At 38.6% G+C, this 20741-nt stretch overlaps 1 protein-coding gene and 1 long non-coding RNA gene across 5 annotated transcripts in view; one reads left to right on the forward strand and one right to left on the reverse strand.

The window, feature by feature from the left end:
• The window catches only part of LOC112644699 (uncharacterized), a 71060-nt gene extending 66944 nt beyond the window's left edge, over window positions 1–4116 (forward strand). Inside the window, exons 6-8 of one of the 2 annotated variants that reach the window (XR_007401027.1) lie at window positions 414–552; window positions 2236–2301; window positions 2512–4116. This is a non-coding gene — a long non-coding RNA (uncharacterized LOC112644699). The remainder of the gene's footprint in view (window positions 1–413; window positions 553–2235; window positions 2302–2511) is intronic. The other variant, XR_003126653.2, reaches the window with a different exon arrangement.
• PCSK5 (proprotein convertase subtilisin/kexin type 5) overlaps window positions 1–20741 on the reverse strand; it is a 458329-nt gene that overhangs the window by 227924 nt on the left and 209664 nt on the right. For all 3 annotated transcript variants that reach the window (XM_035709909.2, XM_025423285.3, XM_025423284.3), the window contains exon 10: window positions 434–537. In XM_035709909.2, coding sequence (XP_035565802.2) covers window positions 434–537 — 104 coding nt within the window. The remainder of the gene's footprint in view (window positions 1–433; window positions 538–20741) is intronic.

The raw sequence follows: 20741 nt of genomic DNA on the forward strand, positions 1-20741 counted from the left end.
AAAAAAAACCAAAATGTAGAGAAAGCATGGCCTAGAAACTGACAGTGAACAAAATATACCAGTTATTATCGAAATGGATGTCATCACTATAGAAGATGAGAAAGTTTTACATACATTGTTACAAACACCACTCAGATAACCAATGACAGCAATAACACACTAATTAGAAGCCCCATAGGTCGACTAGACTTGGAAGTTGGTTGTCTTTTAAGAAATTGACCTATGATGTGGGAAGCCAAGGAAATCTGCCTTTTATGTGTTGCTTGAATTTAAAAAAATCAGTCTGCCTTTTATTTACTAAAAGAGCAAGCTCTTTGTGTGTCAGCACACGACTTTAGGTTTCTTTTGAGGGGTTCTACTTCCTGCTCTCCATTTAAAATGGGGGAAAAATAAAAATATTTTGCCTGTGACAGAATATGAAAGAAGTTCTCACCCTTAAAACCAGCAGCATTGGTTTTCCAGTCATTAGCGTTCAAATGTCCTGCACGGGAAGTCCTGACAATAACATGCTGCACGTCTCTCCAGGTCAGAAACGGACTGGGGAAAGACAAGGTAAGAATCATTGTACCAAAAAAAAAAAAAAGATGGGGGAAGCAGAGAGTCACAAGCAAATTAAAAAAGCAAAAGCAAAATGGCAAAGTACTAAAAACAAAGGGTCAGTGATTTGGGTTTGGGGTGAACAAATGCCAAATGCCGCTCTGGTTCTTTCTCAACGTGGAGAAGTGACGTCAATCTGAGGGAGGCAGAAAATGTAACCTTAAATTTAGGAAATAATGTGGCATTAGTTAGCTGTTTTTAGAAGGGTGAGGATTTCCAGTTTCCTCAACAAAATGGCTCCCAAATCTGGCCTGGTCATCCTTTGTGTAAAAGCGGGCATCAGCATCTGAAAATTACGATAAGCTCAAGTCACAACTGAAGTCTTCTGGAACTTCCTTGTCCAGCTGTATAGCCAGCCAACTGATTTTCATTTAACAGAGAACTCAGCATTCTGCGTATATGTATGGGATATGGAAAAAGCCTCAGCTGAACTGAGTCCCCGGTGTCCGTGTTCTCACAGAAAGAGAATTCGGGACAGGGCCCAAAGCTGGGCTCCAAGACACAGCTATGGGAGTACCCTTAGTCTGCAATAAGTAGTTATTATATTAAATTACTGGATACCTATGTCTTGTGACTGTTAGCACTGTAGAGCACAAAGACATTGAGTAGAAGTTCCTTTCTTTGGAGAACTGCAATACGATTCATAAACATACAGAAAACAAATCCATGTGCACGGACTTCTGTTCTCTTTCAAAGAGTATGTATATACTGGAAGGCATTTGACTCAAAGCACGCACAGAATTCTAATCAAGAAACCTCTTCATTTCAGTCTTGAATGTCAGGTGTGACAACCTTTTACTTAATAATTAGGAAATATGGCAGTTATCATGCAGCTTGGATAGTTACTCTGTTTCTTGTCTTTTACCTTCCTTTTAGAAGGTATTTGCCAAGGCTGGTTCAGAACATTGAGGGGAGGGGAACGATGATTTGCTACCTTCCTTGAGCTGTGACAAGAGCATGTGGTAGCTCCTGTGGCCCCTCATACGCACATATATGGAGGTTGGCTTCTCCCAGGCAGAGGGAAAACTTGGTATCTTAATCATAGCTAATTTTCAATAATGGAGCTGCATATTTATACTATGTTTTCCCATTATACTCGCCTCATACATGTTTTTGAGAGTAGCCTCCCTGACAGAGAGGGCCCAGTGAGCAGATTCTGGCCTTTTCATTTCCTACTTTTGTGAAATTGGCTTCTCAGGGTTTCAGGTTCCCCATTTAGCATGTGGATGCTAACATCTACTTTACTCCATTGTACTGATTGAATCAAAGTGATGTCAAGTCCTTAACCCAGCTCCTGGTGCAAAATAAGCTATCAAGAAGTGGTAGAGAGTAAAACCGTCTGCTACGTTTTGAACCACAGCTCCTATTTGGTGGCTTGAATATGAAGGAGACAGGGAGAGAAACGTACTATAGAGTTTTGACACCTTTTTGCTAAGCCCTCAGATTAAAAATAAAAGAGACAGTACTGCCATTTCCAAAGTTTTCAGGGGGGACAAGATTGGATGTAGACTACTTTGTAAGGTTGCATTCACACAATAACTTATACTAAGGAAATTAAAACCTAATTTCATGCGTTTTAAAAATATAAGAAGAAGGAAAACAGTTATTTCTGTTTTGTTTTACACAACACTTTGTTAGGAACCTGATAACGCATGAAACTCTGGAGATAGAGAAGGAGATTGCGTGATGGGGCCCAGGAGGTAGGTAAGTTTTATTTCTAAAACAAATAGCATGATTTGGCCCTTTGTTGATGGATATTGAATCTACACAATAATTCAGTAGACTTGTCACACCATGGTCAGAAAAATTAGGAAAAGCGTCAAAGGATAATTCTGAACGCTAGGGTGACCATAAGATGCTTTTCCTGATCTGCCTGAGGTATAACGCTAATTTCCTTTCTCTTTCTCCATGCAGTTATTTGGGCGAGAGGCAAAAGCAACAACAAAAAAGCTCATCCTGGCAAGATTTTCCAGCCTCTTGACGTATGGTACGGCAGGATCCTCTCAAATGGACATGCATGTAATTTTTTTTTCACAAGCAAACAGCAAGACACCTGAAAGTATACTTGGATTTGATACATATGTCTAAGTTAACCTAGTGAGTTTAAAATAACATTTAACACACAGCTAGAACATTCACATTTTAAATATTACTCTTCATGGAAAAAAAAAAAAAACAAACAAAGAAATGAAGCAAGTTTCCTATGGTACCTATCACCAGGGCAAGATTCTTTCAGAAACATCAAGTTCTGACCATTGAGAGACCATTTCCCTACTGACCCTTAGCACTAAAGTATAATAGTGGTGGTGGTGACGATGATGATGATGATGATGATGACGACAACAACAGAACAGGGAACATTTATCTCATGCCTTAAGCAGCTGTATTCAGGCAGATTCAGGAAGCCTCCTGCATGCAAGTCAGCCTGAAGAACAGGAGTTACTTGCTCTCATGCCGGGTTGTAAAAACTAGTTCTTCTTGGAGTACTTGTAATTAGAAGGATGAAATTAGCTTCAGGAAATTGAAACTATGCATGGAAAGGAGGAGGTGGTCAGGTAATTTTACTCTGACATTTGATAATGCACAATTTCAGAAATCATTTAATTTCAAAATTTCCTGAATTTCACCAAAATGAAGCGAGGAAGTTAACATGGGAAACCAAGGGATTTTGCAATCAGTGGTGTTTCTACCTGTGGGAGGTAACTAATGATTAGCTCAGGAAATAGCCATAGGTTAATCTGCTAGTATCCTGAGAGGGCTTGTATTGCTGGGGGAGTCTGATTCACATTGTATGACCTATTTGTATTTATGCTATCAGGGATGCTGCAAAAGTTAAGAAGTCAGACTATGAAACTTCTAGTATGTCATATACAGAGTGAAAGCAAAGAGAAGGCTATATGATCCCTGTGCTGGGAACTTTGCAGGCCACAGTGGTGAAGTAGGAACCCTTACAGCCTACCCTCTTCTGCAATTATCCTGGAGCCACATTCCACTGGCTTCTGAACATCAAGACCCCTCTCACCTCCAAGAACAGAAGACAGCGCAGAGATCTTTGGGGGCAAACAACAATCAAGAGGCCACAAGCATAACTGACCTTTGGGAAAAGAGTAATTTCTCTCAATTCTGAGCCTGGAGACCACTGAGCCCATGAAAAGCCACAAGGATTTAGGCCACATACCCCTTAGGTTTCTACCTGGAATTATTGACAATTATCTTTATTTTTTTTTTAAGATTTTATTTATTTATTCATGAGAGACACAGAAAGAGAGAAGCAGAGACACAGGCAGAGGGAGAAGCAGGCTCCATGCAGGGAGCCCGATGTGGGACTTGATCCTGGGACTCCAGGATCACGCCCCAGGCCAAAGGCAGGCGCTAAACCGCTGAGCCACCCAGGGATCCCCAACAATTACCTTTAAACAACAATGTATACTAAAAGGGTAACATTTATAAATCCCTGCTAAATGTGGCTAGCTAGCTATGAGCTTTCAAGGCAATAAAACATACATGATTTTCTGAGGAGTTCTATATGTGTCCTCTTTTCCTGTTAGGAAGTTTTGCATCCTTTAGGGACTTCAAATTAATAACCAACATTAAATGAGCACTTGGTCAGGGCCAGGTATTGCATGTTGTACATGCATTATATATACTGTGCAATCTTAAACATCACAGGAGGGGCACCTGGGTGGCTCAGTTGGTTAAGTGTCTGCCTTCAGCTCGGGTCATGATCCCAGGGTCCTGGGATAGAGCCCTGCATCCAGCTGCCTGCTTGGTAGGGAGCCTGCTTCTCCCTCTGCCCACCCCCGCGCCCCCTGCCCTGGCTCATGCTCATTCTCTCTCTCTCTCTCAAGAATAAATAAAATAAAATAAAATAAAATAAAATAAAATAAAATAAAATAAAATAAAATAAATAAAATAAAATAAAATAAAATAAAATAAAATAAAATAAAATAATAAAATAAAATAAATCCTTAAAAAAAACAAAAACAAATCCATTATATGAACACAGGTAATATTTTTATTCCCGTTCCACAGAGGATAAGCAGATACTCGAGTACATACAGGTAGTTAGTGGTAGAGTTACAATTCAAACCAGCAACACCTGGCTGGCTGAAGATCCTATGCTATCATTCACTATTTAACACCATTTCCAGATGGACCCACAAAAGTGGAATGAACACATACATAGTGGTTTACCAGGTAGTTCTTTGACAACTGGATCAGGAAGCCAAGTGTGGCATGTCATGTCCTCATAGTCACACCATTTTTGTACCTGTACTGTGTCTTTTAACTCAGTTGGCTGAGTTTTGTTTGCCATAGAATTCAGACGATTCTCAAGTCTTAATTTGGGGTTTAGGTTCTGACAGCTTAACTTTGGCACACACTATCAAAGATAAATGGAAATCTATTGAACTAGGAAATATCATCTTATTTTTATAAGAGAGTATCATATGCTTATACTGTAGATCATAACATTAGATTATTTAGCATTATGGTTATGAACTTGCCACCTTGCTTGACATGTTCATGCTCTGATGTAGTTTGTAGTCTGGTTGGGTTAACACTTCTCCAATGAGGGGAGCTCATCTGAACCCCATCTCAAACACGTCTCATTTCCAGCAGCAAAAAAACAGGAGAATTAATGACACGATCACTACCTGGTGTTTGTATTCCATTTTTGTTCTGAGCAGTTCAAAGTATTTCATGGCCCCAACAATAAGTTTAGAAATAGGACGTATCCCAAGAAAGACATTTTGTGTAGTGCTTCCTGTTGAGCTTCTAAGCTTAACTGCTAGCATTTAAATTCAAAAGCAAAACACAACAAAATCTCTCCCAAGAGAGATTTCAAGGCAATAAAACATACATGATTTTCTGGGGAGTTCTATATGTGTCGTCTTTTGGTTTCCTTTGTACCTCTTGGCTCACCTGCATGATTTGTCAAGACACCTAAAACACATCAATTAAGTTTTCTGTGGCTTTACAAACAAATGGCATTGTGTCTGTAAGCTCAGTCATTATTTCCTTGAAATACGTGCTGCATAAACCCTTAGAGGATACAATGCGATGGATGGTCACACAAAGCTGAGTTTTCTCAGCTAGTTCTGCACATATGTGAACCGTTCAAAATCAACTGGTACTTGGTAGTCCTTAAAAAACAGGGCCAATTCTGAAACCTGAGTGACTGACTCACCTGCATTTATTAAGAAGAAACAGGAAGTTATCCTCCCCCCTAAATCCCCAAATGGATCTAGCATCACAGGCAGTTAAGAGGAAACTGATTAAAGGGACAACATATACACATCTTGGTACAGAAAATTTCTCAACATGAGCAGCAATAGCAAATCCAGATAATGAAAACTGTTTCCTGAACGTGCCAATCTTCTTTACATACAAGAGTGATTCTATCTAATGCAATGATGAGCAATTTCAAGAAGCAGTCCTATGGGGAAACTGCACGACCAATCAGCAAGCACTCAACTGACTAAATATTCCACAAAAAATCTGAGACAAAACCAGTCTCGTTTTATGATCCTTACCACTGTGTAAAATAGAAAAGGGAACAAGTAGCCAGAAAATTAAAGTCATTGTACAGATGCTAAATAAATCAGCAATTAAGAAGAAAGATTCATTGTCAGCTGGGATAACAAAGATGAGAGAGAAGGTGTTTGAAGCCTTCTGAGTTTGGTAAAAACAGTATTCTGACTGTACCCCATGCGTGTCTGTGACAAGTCAAGAATAAAATACCGACCATCCGACAAAGGAAACCCATCTTCTTTGGTCAGGGAATGAAGCCGCTGAAAGGATCATCATATGTCCCACGGTAAACAGATATAAATTGCTAATGGGAGTGTGTTTGGTTGTTGTTTTGTTGTGTGGTACCTTGTGCTCTACATTAATTCAAAAGTTCCAGGCCTCAAATTGAGTGTACCGACAGAAAACACAGATAATAATACCCCCAGATTTGGAAATGTGACTTGTTCTGGTATCCCCTGGACACCTACTTATGATCTGTCCATACCTGAATGGAAGTAGAAAAGATAAAAGAAAAGAGAAGATTGGTTCAGGACCACCCAAGTCAACTTTTCATTATACTCTCTTGTATACACCATTCACTCATTACATGAAGGGAGTATAAAGTCAAAGGTACAGAAACTTGGTCTCTGAACACACTTCAGGGAACACAGACCCTAATTTACCAAGAAAAACTCTGCCATTTAAACTGAAGTGTCTTCTTTCCTTTGTACTTCTTGGCTCACCTGCATGATTTGCCATGACACCTAAAACACATCAATTAAGTTTTCTGCGGCTTTACAAACAAATGGCATTGTGTCTGTAAGCCCAGTCATCATTTCCTTGAAATACGTGCTGCATAAACCTTTAGGGGATACAATGCGATGGATGGTCACACAAAGGTACACTAACTTGAGATCACATGCATGGAAATCAATTCACAATAATGGAACTCAGTGCCACTTCTCCCTATGGATGCAATTCCCTCCAACAGTATTACCCCGAGGCTATAAATTCTGGCCAATCTAAAGGTCTCTCTCTTCATGTACTCTGAGACCTGGAATCCAAGTCTGACTTTCATTTTCATCCTCAATCTTTGAAATCTCTTGAAGTAGACAATAAGTGACAGGATGAGAACTCCCCCCCGCCCCCACCCCGCAAGCTTATCCCAGTCAGGCTGCAAGAAACCCAAGTCTGGGAAGGAAGCAGGAGGACAGACTCAGCCCAAAGACGTACGCAGTTCTAAGTGCACCGACATCGTCCTGCAGGAACACACTGCCATCCGCATTATTTTTATTTCTCATTTAAATTGGTTCTTAAAAATAATAACAAACACTGCTCAGAGTCACATGAGAATGATAGAACTGTGCTTTGCCATCGGGAAGACTTGGGCTAAATCATCACCTGCTATCTGATGCTTCTATGATGCCAGACAATTTTCTGAACCTCTCAGGGACTCAGTTCTTTCAGCTGACAGCAGAGGTGGTACCACACAGTCTGCAGGGTGGTTGCAAGAACCCAAGGTGATGCATACAGAGTGCCTGGCACAGACTCCCAAAGACAACAGCCATCGTGATTTATTAGGACGCACAACCTATCATCCCGAAACAATTCAGAAGGACCACTCTTGAGTTTCTGCTAGCATTGAGTTTCTGCTAGCTTTTGATGGTTCTCTATTTAATTAAGCTGTTCTTTTTTTTTTTTTTTTTTTTCTATTCCTAAATTTCGATGGTATGGTCCTGTAACAAATAAGCAAACTAGCATTTTTGATACATCAGTGTGTTCATGCTCGGGAAATAATAATGCCACTATCTGTCAAAGGATCTGGTTTTAACGAGCCAATGGTGCAGGCGTCAAGCTGACCGGTTAGGAAAACAAGTGCCTGGACCCACTGTGATTGTAACAAATCCTCTCTCTCTACTCGTGGGAACATCTTTGCTCTTGACAGTTGGCCACTGAGTGATGTAGAAGATGGTGGAATGTTCTTTGTGTGGACATCGGAGTGCCATATGGTACCAAATGTTAGGATGAAGACTGTATGTACTTATTTGCTCAAGTGAACTGCTAGACTGCAGTGTTTTTGAAACTTTTCTACTAGAGGTTAGGGATTTGCAAAGTTCTCACCTCAAAAGCCAGCAGTTGAACCCTTGGACAGGCAATAAAAATACTTGGCTGCATCTCTGTTATTACTATTATTCTAAGTTACAGCATTTTCTCTCATTTTTTCCCCCCGCTGAATACAAAGAATTAAAGTGATGCTTTTCTACCTGCTTATCAAGAAGTATATTTTTAAACAGGGATTTTTCAGTGTTCACCTGCCTTTTAAAGTTCAGTGAAAATCAGTATGCATTTTGGTTCTAGAATTTTAAGTAAATGTTATTCTACTTTAGAAACTCCTGGTTTATTATGTCAACTCCTAGCAGTCTTTCTAATTACTAGATGTCAATGGTAACAAAAAAATATTTTTAGGGATGCTCAGTGTTGAGTGTCTGCCTTTGGCCCAGGACGTGATCCCGGAGTCCGGGGATTGAGTCCTACATCAGGTTCCCCGCAGGCAGCCTGCTTCTCTCTCTGCCTATGTCTCTGCCTCTTTCTTGTCTCTCATGAATAAATAAATAAAATCTTTAAAAAATATTTTTAAAAAGCCTTATGCACTGTACATACCCATTGCGGGAAAGGTTAACAGAAATCTAGAACAAAAATTCTGTATTTTGTACAGAATATTTCAAATAACCTTATGGCTGATGTGACTGGAATAAGCAAAAGAATGTTTAACATTTCTGTACTTTACATTAAGAAAACAAAGCTGGCTTGTCACTTAAAGGAAAGTAGAGGGAGGAAGTAGTGATGAAAGACCCCCCAAAAGTTAAGCCTGCTTCCCCATCTATCCCCTGAATTAAAGACCAAAGATACTCCTGGCCTAAGAAAGTATATACATGATTCTCTACTAGACATGTACTCTTTTTTTTTTATTTTCAAGGCAGCCCGAGCATTAACTCTGCTATGTGTTCTATCTCTATTTTTAGAGTTTCAATTCCTAGAAATTATGGCAGGAATTAGGGGGTAAATTCTACCTTTCTTTTTTACTGCCTTTCTTAGTCTACATGTGAGATACCAAAGTCATGTCCCCCAGATGCCCCGGCAGGGAGGGGTGCACATGAGATGGAATTCTGAGTAATAAAACGTAAGTAGGAGTTTACTGGGCTTTTCTAAGAAAGCCTTTGCTTTCCTGACACAGGCATTCCCCAATTTTCCTTCACTCTTTCCTTCCTTCTTTTACTTGAATGTGGACGTGATGGCTGGAGCTGTAGTAGCCATTTAAGAAAAGACAGAGAGGGGAACGTGGGTGGCTCAGTCAGTTAAGTATCTGCCTTTGGCTCACATCATGATCTTGGGGTCTTGGGATGGAGTCCCCTGATATCAGGCTCCCCACTCAGCAGGGAGTCTGCCTCTCTCTCCCTCTGCTCCTCCCCTAGGTCATGCTATTTCTCTCTCAAAAATAAATAGATACTTACTTACTTAATTAATTAATTAATAAGAAAAATACCAAGAGGGATGCCTAGGTGGCTCAATGGTTAAGTGTCTGCCTTCAGCTCAGGTCATAATCCCGGGGTCCCACATTGAGCTCCCCATGGGGAGCCTGCTTCTCCCTCTGCCTGTGTCTCTGCCTCTGTGTGGCTCTTATGAGTAAAGAAATAAAATCTTAAAAACAAACAAACAACTTCTCCTTACCTGGCACTCCTCACTTTGGATCTGATCTCTGCCAGGATCTGATAATTGACCAAAGGGTTTTGTCTATCATCTAATCCTTTAAGGGCAAGTTTGAATAGGTCTGTGCTTGGATGTTAAGCAGAGCAGGGACAGCTCACACCCTTTCTAAAGCTAGAATTTCTCATTGAGAGTGATTAAAAAAAAAAAAAAAAGGAAAAAATAGGAACATAGGAAGGAAGAAGGGAAGGAAAAAGAAAAAAAGTAAAAGGTACTTAGAAGTACAGGGGGCACCTGGGTGGCTCGGTGGTTGAGCATCTGCCTTTGGGTCAGGTGGTGATCCCAGGGTCCTGGGATTGAGTCCCACATCGGGCTCCTTGCGGGAAGCCTGCTTCTCCCTCTGACTGTGTCTGCCTTTCTCTCTATGTCTCTCATGAATAAATAAATAAAATCTTAAAAAAAGAAAGAGGGAAGTACGGGGACAGGAAAAATGAAGAAAAATAATATGGAGCCCGTGGAAAAGACAGTGAACGAAAAGCAAATATAGCAATAAGGAAGGCAGGTTTAGATGCCAAAATAGAAATTGAGAGAAAGACTAAAAGGAGCATAGAGTAGTATTAGCAAAACAAAGTTTGCATTAGAGGGAGTCAATTGATAACGGATATAGATACTGTGAAACTGATAGTATGGAAAATTGAGTTAATAATGTGGACTACAAATATAAGAACTCCCCACAAATTTTTTTTTTAAAGGAAACTAATGAAGAGATGACAAGGAAATGCAAGATGACAGAACTGGAGGCCAGAAAACAGAAACCCACTTCGAGATAGGAGTTTTGTCTGCCTCTGAGGACCAACACCTACTGAGTCTTCACGATTTACTTACAGTAATGCACACAAACCACTGCAGGATGCAGATAATATTATTCTTCCCTTTACAGGGAAGTGGAAACTAAGGCTTAGACAGGTTACATATGGATCCTAAAGTCAGTAACAGTGAGAACAAGAACAGGAATTTGCATGCAGGTCTCTCAGACTCCCAGGGTAGGCTTTATTAGTAATCAAAATCCCACTTGATTAAAAATGCCCCAGGTAGGCTCGAAGAACTCAGTATGTTTCAGGAAATATGAAGAATTGCATCTCTTACAGTCATCCTGATATCTGTATATGTATGTGTACGTGTACATATAATCTATAGGATTATCTATATGTACACATATAGTGTGTACATATAGATAGATACTAATGAAAAGTATCTTAAAAGCTATTTAGGAATTGGGACACCTGGGTGGCTCAGTGGTTGAGATCCCTGCAGGGAGCCTGCTTCTCCCTCTGCCTGCGTCTCTGCCTCTCATGAATAAATAAGATTTTTTTTTTTTATAAAGTTATTTAGGAATTAAAGCAGAATTTCTGCCTTAGGATTCTCTGCAAAGCTCATTTCAGGAGACCCATGAAAAAGGACAGTTAAAACCACTGAAAGGAAATAAGCCCAAGAATTTTTTTTTTTTAAGCCCAAGAATTTTATGCTAACCTCCTGTCCTTCATGAGTAAATGCAGAAGACACCCATTGATAGGACTGACAAAGTAAACTAACCTACCTCTCTACAAACACACGCTCTGAAAACCAAAATAAAGCAGATAACGTTAAGATCTATTTCAGCCGATGAATACGTAAGTCCAAATTAAAAACCCTAGAACGTGTTGTTGTTATGAAAGGCCTTCCCATGGCTCAAAAATAAACACAGAGGGAAGACTTAACAAGTCTCTTAACACAATCCTTCAAAAAAGAAAAAAATAATGGGAAGAAATAAATTAATTAAAATAGCCTGTTGTGGGACGTCTGGGTGGCTCAGTGGTTTTGCACCGCCTTCAGCCCAGGGCATGATCCTGGAGTCCCTGGATTGAGTCCCGCATCAGGCTCCCTGCATGGAGCCTGCTTCTCCCTCTGCCTGTGTCTCTGCCTCTTTCTCTGTCTCTCATGAATAAATAAATAAATAAAATCTTTAAAAAAAATAGCCTGTTGCATAAATCCAGATTATGGTATTAAACATGGATATATAAGTGTAGGTGGGAACAGCAAAGTAAGCATGAGCCATGTTCATATAGCAAGGAGGCAAAGGGGAGAACTCCCTTGTTGTAAGATATATTTATTTTTAAATATCAGCTTTATTTAAAACCTAAAATTTAAAAATTATTAAAATATTTAAAAATATTTTTTCCTAAAAAAATATAGAAACTAAAAATTAAAGAAAGGGAGAGATTTTTCCACAACACACACACATGTAAAGGTATGGATGACAAAATTAATTGAAATACTATAACATTTTAGACATAAAGACACTGAAAAGGGGATGTCCCGGAGGCTCAATGGTTGAACATCTGCCTTTGGCTCAGGTTGTGATTCTGGGGTCCTGGGGTCCTGGGATCGAGTCCCTCATTGGGCTCTCTGCAGAGCCTGCTTCTCCCTCTGCCTGTGTTTCTGCTTTTCTAACTGTGTCTCTTATGAAAAAAATAAATACAATCTTAAAAAAAGACACTGAAAAGGACAAGGAAGTATAATTTAGCAGAAAGATAAGGTAGTGTCTATAATAAATATCTAACAGCATGAAATGTTTCTATCAAAATGTATGGATCCAGAGTGGCTGTACCAGTTCACATTCCCACCAACAGTGTAAGAGGGTTCCTTTTTCTCCGCATCCTCTCCAACATTTGTGGTTTCCTGCCTTGTTAATTTGCCCCATTCTCACTGGTGTGAGGTGGTATCTCATTGTGGTTTTGATTTGTATTTCCCTGATGGCAAGTGATGCGGAGCATTTTCTCATGTGCGTGTTGGCCATGTCTATGTCTTCCTCTGTGAGATTTCTCTTCATCTCTTTTGCCCATTTCGTGACTGGATTGTTTGTTTCTTTGGTATTGAGTTTAATAAGTTCTTTATAGATCTTGGAAACTAGCCCTTTATCTGATATGTCATTTGCAAATATCTTCTCCCATTCTGGAGGTTGTCTTTTAGTTTTGTTGACTGTATCCCTTGCTGTGCAAAAGCTTCTTATCTTGATGAAGTCCCAATAGTTCATTTTTGCTTTTGTTTCTTTTGCCTTCGTGGATGTATCTTGCAAGAAGTTACTATGGCCGAGTTCAAAAAGGGTGTTGCCTGTGTTCTCCTCTAGGATTTTGATGGAATCTTGTCTCACATTTAGATCTTTCATCCATTTTGAGTTTATCTTTGTGTATGGTGAAAGAGAGTGGTCTAGTTTCATTCTTCCGCATGTGGATGTCCAATTTTCCCAGCACCGTTTATTGAAGAGACTGTCTTTCTTCCAATGGATAGTCTTTCCTCCTTTATCGAATATTAGTTGACCATAAAGTTGAGGGTCCACTTCTGGGTTCTCTATTCTGTTCCATTGATACTGATCTGTGTGGAGGTTCTTCAAAGAGTTAAAAATAGACCTGCCCTACGACCCAGCAATTGCACTGTTGGGGATTTACCCCAAATGTTCAGATGCAATGAAACGCCGGGACACCTGCACCCCGATGTTTCTAGCAGCAATGTCCACAATAGCCAAACTGTGGAAGGAGCCTCAGTGTCCATCGAAAGATGAATGGATAAAGAAGATGTGGTTTATGTATACAATGGAATATTACTCAGCCATTAGAAATGACAAATACCCACCATTTGCTTCAACGTGGATGGAACTGGAGGGTATTATGCTGAGTGAAGTAAGTCAGTCGGAGAAGGACAAACAGTGTATGTTCTCATTCATTTGGGGAATATAAATTATAGTGAAAGGGAATATAAGGGAAGGGAGAAGAAATGGGCGGGAAATATCAGAAAGGGAGACAGAACATAAAGACTCCTAACTCTGGGAAATGAACTAGGGGTGGTGGAAGGGGAGGAGGGCGGGGAGTGGGGGTGAATGGGTGACGGGCACTGAGGGGGGCACTTGACGGGATGAGCACTGGGTGTTATTCTGTATGTTGGTAAATTGAACACCAATAAAAAATAAATTTATTAAAAAAAATGTATGGATCAAACACTATAAGAAAAAAGAAGTAACTGAGGGACCCAGACTACTATTTAGGCATTTTATTTTATTTTATTTTTTTCTTAAAGATTTTATTTAGTTTTTCATGAGAGACACACAGAGAGAGGCAGAGATGTAGGCAGAGGGAGAAACAGGCTCCCTGCAGAGATCCCAGTGTGCTAGGACCCTGGGGTCATGCCCTGAGCCAAAGGCAGATACTCAATCACTGAGCCACCCAGGTGCCCCAGTCAGGTAATTTAATCCATTTATTTCAGGGAAAAGACTACAAAGGATTTGTTTACATAAAAGATATACGTTAATAGTATTAAAACATATCTCCTACAAAGAATAATTTCTTTTTCTTAAGAATTCACGCACCAACTAAAGAGCTTTATTTATTATTATTATTATTATTATTTTTACTAAAGAGCTTAAAAAAAAAAAAGAGCTTTTTTAATTGCCGATATACTGAGCCAAAAGGAAACCTCAACTGCCCTAAGGAAAAACAATACTTCACATACCACTAGTGTGGCTGATAATCTAACTTCATTATCTGACCACAGCATAGTGGGGGGAAAAAGGTCAATAATTAATCTCAATAGAGACAAAGTGTGTTAATACTTAAAACTATTATTCTCAATTGTCATTCTACCAAAAAGGAAGCCCAAACATCCTTAAAAAGTAATGATAGCCAAAAGTGTGTTCAGAAGTAAATCTGCAGGTTTTTTTCTTTTTAAATCATACTAATGTAAAAGGAAAAATAAATGAACCATGATTCAACCAATAAGATTAATAAAGAATGAAGAGTGATCACAGGAAAACAGGAAAGATATTAATGAAAAAAACAGCATTAATCATTAACAAATCTAAGAACTGGCCTTTTGAAAGGAAGAATAGCAACAGAACATCTAACAAAGAAAATAATATATAAAATATATCATATTAATATTACATATATTAAAATAATTATATTATGCTACAAATTACAAAATATGCCATTATATTACAGTTATATATGTAACTATATGTAATTATTAGTTAATAAATTTGAGAATCTTACGAAATGGACCTGGTTCTGAAGAATATAGATGAAAAAAAATTAAGATTGAAAATTTATCAAAGGAGCACCTCAAAGGCTTTAGGGACAGATGGTTTCCTTCAAACTTACAAGGATAGTAATCGTAAATGTCTCCAGAGGAAAGAATAGATGCAAAGTTTCACAATTTGTTTTGTGAATTTAACATCTTGATATAAAAAACCAACAGTAACAACGAAGTGGTAGAGAGGCAGAGTACAGACAGGTTAAACCAATCTAGGTTAGGAGGCTTGATTCTTCATTTACTACCTATGCAACCATATATTTGAGGAATAAATGAGAAAAAAAATAAAGAAAGTACACTTTACGAGATTCTCCTCATATCTCATAAGTACACAATTAATATTAGCTAGGTGCTGTAACAATATAGAACATATACACATGCACACTATCCAGTTCAAGAAACTATGGGGATCCCTAGGTGGCTCAGCAGTTTAGTGCCTGCCTTCGGCCCAGGGCGTGATTCTGGAGTCCCAGGATCGAGTCCCACATCAGGCTCCCTGCATGCAGCCTGCTTCTCCCTCTAACCTGTGTCTCTACCCCCCCCCCCATGTGCCTCTCATGAATAAATAAATAAATAAATAAATAAATAAATAAATAAATAAATATCTTAAAAAAAAAGAAACTATAAATGTCACTTAGGAAAATAAACACAAAGGCATGTATAAAATATTCTAATACTAAACCAACTGCATACTAAACAACCAAATTTCACTTGTAATATAAAAAGAAATAATATTAAAAATCTATTATTCTAATAAGTCCCATAAATGATTCTAATATGGCAAACTAAATGTCAAAAACCTCAACAGATACTGAGAAAAGATCCAAATTCCATTTTTAACAAAACCTTTGTAAAACCAAAAATGCTGCATAGCCACATGAAGAAAAGAAAAAAAAAATCAACAAAAAGTGAAACAAATAAAAAAAAAAAAGAATCCAGAGAAAATCAGGACCTAGACATGAAAGCTTATTGTCATTTTTGATACTTAATATTTTAAACGGTGGGCTAATATAACAGAAACACTAATCATGATTATATCAGCTTCTATATTTGTACTACTTTCCATATGTCCACATCTGTTTCATCCTGGCAACAAACTGGTGATTCTGGGTTATTGCCCCAAATTTCAGATGAAGAAACCAAAATTTAATGAGGTCAAGAAACATAATTTTCACTTGTTCAAGGCTACCTAGGTAGTAATAGAGTGGAGGCAGGACTGGAACTGATGTCAGCCTGACTCCAAGACCTGCAGTCATAATGACCAGTTTGTAAATGAAAACAAACCCAGAAAAAATTCAAATGAAGAGAGAGTTACCATAGTCCAAAGTCATGTATATATTCCCTCCCCTCAAAAAACAAGGTAATCAGTTACAACACAATGTGAATTAAAGGGGCTAGAGAAAAGAAAACATACAAAAACAGTATCTCTGTTATACATGATGTAACAGTAACAGCAAAGCATTCAAATATTTACTATTCCAAAAAAGAAATCTACCCAAAAAAGTATGGAACTAAAGACAAGCCTGAAATGTTATTTTGCCAATAAAAGAGAGATCTGAATAATTCAGAGGCAAATTTTCTTGAATGGGAAAACAAACTGTTATAAAGAAGCCAAGATTCATACAGTTGTCATAAATTGTCATTCAGCCTGTTTTGGGGAACACGGCAAAATGGTTCTAAAATTTTCCAGGAAAAATAAACAGGTAGAAATGCTTCAGAAAATATTTAAAAAGTGGAATGATCATGTAATGTCAAAGAATAGACAGAATAATAAACAGAAAACGCAAGGGAGACCTTGATAAATTCAATGACTGGAATGCAAAACAAATTGTTTTTGGAGAGGAAGATTACGTAAGAAATGGCATCGAGTAAATGGATCTCTATAAAAATTCAACTTAGAGCCTCCTACTGAATGCCAAAATAAATTCTACGTGGTTAGACATTAACATTGAAAAATGAAATAAGGGGGATCCCTGGGTGGCGCAGCGGTTTGGCGCCTGCCTTTGGCCCAGGGCGTGATCCTGGAGACCCGGGATCGAATCCCACATCGGGCTCTCGGTGCATGGAGCCTGCTTCTCCCTCTGCCTGTGTCTCTGCCTCTCTCTCTCTCTCTCTGTGTGACTATCATAAATAAATAAAAATTAAAAAAAAAAAATTTAAAAAAAAAAAAAAAAAGGAAAAATGAAATAAGGGCAGCCCGGGTGGCCCAGCGGTTTAGCGCCAGCCACCTTCAGCCCAGGGTGTGATCCTGGAGACCCAGGATTGAGTCCCATGTCGGGCTCCCTGCATGGAGCCTGCTTCTCCCTCTGCCTGTGTCTCTGCCTCTCTCTCTCTATGTCTCTCATGAATAAATAAATAAAATCTTAAAAAAAATGAAATAAAGCCCTAGATGAAAATGGAAGTTGGTATTTGAGACTTTGAGATAGGAAAGACTTTCTAACCTGAGCTCTTAACTTGGGGCCTATAGGTTACTTTGGGGTACAGAAAATCCTCTATTATACATGTGCCTGGGCTCATTTTAGGGGGAAAGCATACATAGCTTTCTTAAGCATACATAAAATTCTCCAGAAGGTCTAAAAAATGAGTCATGACTAACTGCAAAATTTATTATAAAAAACACAGATAATTGACTAATAATAATGAAAGAATAAAGAAAAAAAAGCCCCCTCTGCCAAAACAATCTGAAGCAAACTTGAAAGTAGATGACAGGGCAGCCTGGGTGGCTCAGAGGTTTAGCACCGCCTTCAGCCCAGGGCCTGATCCTGGAGACCCAGGATCGAATCCCAGGTCAGGCTCCTTGCATAGAGCCTGCTTCTCCTTCTGCCTGTGTCTCTGCCTCCCCTTCTCTCTGTGTGTTTCTCATGAATAAATAAACAAAATCTTAAAAAAGAAAGTAGATGAAAAATTGATAAAATACTTGTAATAACTATGGCCAGGGCTAATATGTGGAGCATATGCCAATAAGAAAAATATTAATAACATAAATGATTAGTACATGATTTGTAGAGGATTCACAGCATTTACAGCCCTTTCGAGTGACTTGGAAACACGTTTCTGAAATTCAAGTTGAATATCAGTTGCTAGAATTCAGGAGTTGATTGACACCCAATTTTCAACAAGTGGACAGAGACAGAACTCACAACGACCTAGAAGAATCTTCTTGAATCTAATCTTGCTTGACTGTGTTGGACAAAGCATTATGTTGTTAAAATGGATGGTAAAAGACTAATAGAGAAGGGAGGACAAGAGGAACAACAGGATCTGAAGGGAAGGTGATAGGCAGATTGAAGACAATCAAGTAGGAAATATTTTTGCAATAAATACATTGCGTATATTAAGAGTGTTTGAAACAGGCATCATAGTATTAGAAGTTACTGTACTATTCAAGCATAAAACAGTTGCTGAGCTGCTGAAAGTTGTGTAGGGATGCTTTTGATCTTTGTTTTTATATTTCTACATGCTTTTTTAAAAAAATGGTATGTATTATTTTAGTGATAATAATCTAATTTTTAAATGGTTCTATTGCTAGCAATATTGGTGATGGGTTTGCTCTTCTGGGATCTTTCAGTATTAAATATTTTAGTGCAAATGGAATCAGTGGATGACTGGTAATTTAATTTTGCCAAATAAGGACAGCACCATTTTATATAATTAAAAATTTTTTTTACCAAAATAGTACATAATTTCCAAATAAGTCACTTAAGAATTTTTTAAACTAAAAAAAAACCCTTTATTTTAAAAATTACCTGAATTATCTTACCAGTATTATTCTCCCTTGCCTGGTGATCTTTGAACACTCTTGCTAAATAGCATCTCTACAGACCAGATGGTCTCTGGGCAAACTTCCAATGTTATGATTTCTCAGACAAACTGATCACAAGTATTTTCTATTCCAGGTATGGTATTGCCTATAATGGGGAGTTTTAGCACAATGAACATTATAAAATTGAATACATCTGCTATGGCAATGAGGCTATGTCACCTCCAATGGCACCTAAATTCAGAGCAGTGAATAAGAATACAGCATGACTAATATGATCACTCCCAGATCATGCTTTCTCCAGGAAGCTCCCTCTTACATTCTTTCAAGTCAGTTATAAAGGTTTCCAATAGCCAAATCACAAGCAGGCGCCTCTGAGAGCCTGCCTTAAATTTCTCTCAATTCTCTTCCCTCCTCCCAACATTCCCTGGCTGTGTACCAAGTTTTTCAGATAAACTAGTTTGTCCACCAAAAATCGAAAATTAAAGGGTGCCTGGGTGGCTCAGTCAGTTAAGAATCCAACTCTTAATTTCAGCTTAGGTCATGATCTCAGGGTTGTGAGATCAAGCCCTGCATCTGGTTCCACACTGGGCATGGAGCCTAAGATTCTCTTCCCTCTCCCTCTCCCTCTGCTCCTACCCCCCTCTAAAAAAAAAAAAAAAAAAGATAAGACTTTGACTAGATTCTGGATGAACAATTTTAAACTCTGAAGTGATGCCCCATTTTCAATCATATATGGGCATGTTTCTCAATAATGGTAGAAAAAATATGGATTATTTCTCCTTTTCATTTAGCCTTGTTATATAAGTCTTGGTCTTGATTTCAAGCACAATTGGATAAAAAAAGGGTGAAACTCAGTTAATGCTGCAATCAAACAACAACAGTAAAAACTCATAAAAACCAAGTATAAGTTGGATCAACTTTATGACTCCACTTTTAGCAAAAATGATATCATTTCATTGGTGACCTACCTAATCTTTTCTTTATTTGCCATTATGCACCCTTCCCTACCCTTAGCCCACCAGCAATTTCTATCACAATATCATCCTTTGTTTTACTTTTTCTTTCATAGTGCTTAATGTCAGATGTAATTAACTTTTATGCTGTCCTTAGCTGGAACGCATGCTCTCTGAAGGCGAGGTTCGAAGCATCATATGCATTTGGGATGAACCTGCTCTACCATTCTGGCAGCTAATGTTTGGAACATACATGCTTTGCTCATAGCTGTATTCTAGTTCTAAGCATGGTGCCAGACATACATGGAGTTACATCAGAATTCTGATGCTAGGGGATCCCTGGGTGGCTCAGCGGTTTAGCGCCTGCCTTTGGCCCAGGACGCGATCCTGGAGTCCCGGGATTGAGTCCCGCGTCAGGTTCCCGGCATGGAGCCTGCTTCTCCCTCCTCCTGTGTCTCTGCCCCCCCCCCCAATAAATAAATAAATAAATAAATAAATAAATAAATAAATAAATAAATAAATCTTAAAAAAAAAAAAAAGAATTCTGATGCTAAAGGTTGCAACAGTGACCATAAGATGCATTGCAATTTCTGAGATGGCAAAAAAAAGTGTTTCAAAATAAAGAGATGATGGTAACAAGCATGACTCAATAAGTATTTCTTGAATGAACCAGTCAACATTTAAAGTTAAAACTAAATTTCTCAGCAGTATACCCCACTAACTATAGCTACCCAAACAGATACCTATTCATATTTTTGAATAACTAAGAGATTTCCTTCTCACCACTTATTCATTCACTTGTTATATGAATATTTGATTGCCTTCTATGTGCCCAACCTTGTTCTTGGTGCTCCTGGGGCTCACAGCCTGGGAGAGTTTCCTTCCTGTGATCTAGAGACCACTTGCAATTGAATTACCCAAACTATTTTGGGGGCTTCAACATCTGCATTTTTAAAAAAAGATCTTATTTTTAAGTCATCTCTATACCCAACATGGGGACTGAACTCACAATCCTAAGATCAAGAGTCACACGCTCTACCAACTGAGCCAGCCAGGTGTCCTCAAAAATCTGCAACTTTAAACAAGATTCC

The sequence above is a fragment of the Canis lupus genome, chromosome 1, assembly GCF_003254725.2.
Source record: "Canis lupus dingo isolate Sandy chromosome 1, ASM325472v2, whole genome shotgun sequence".
In the NCBI taxonomy this organism is placed as follows: domain Eukaryota; kingdom Metazoa; phylum Chordata; class Mammalia; order Carnivora; family Canidae; genus Canis; species Canis lupus.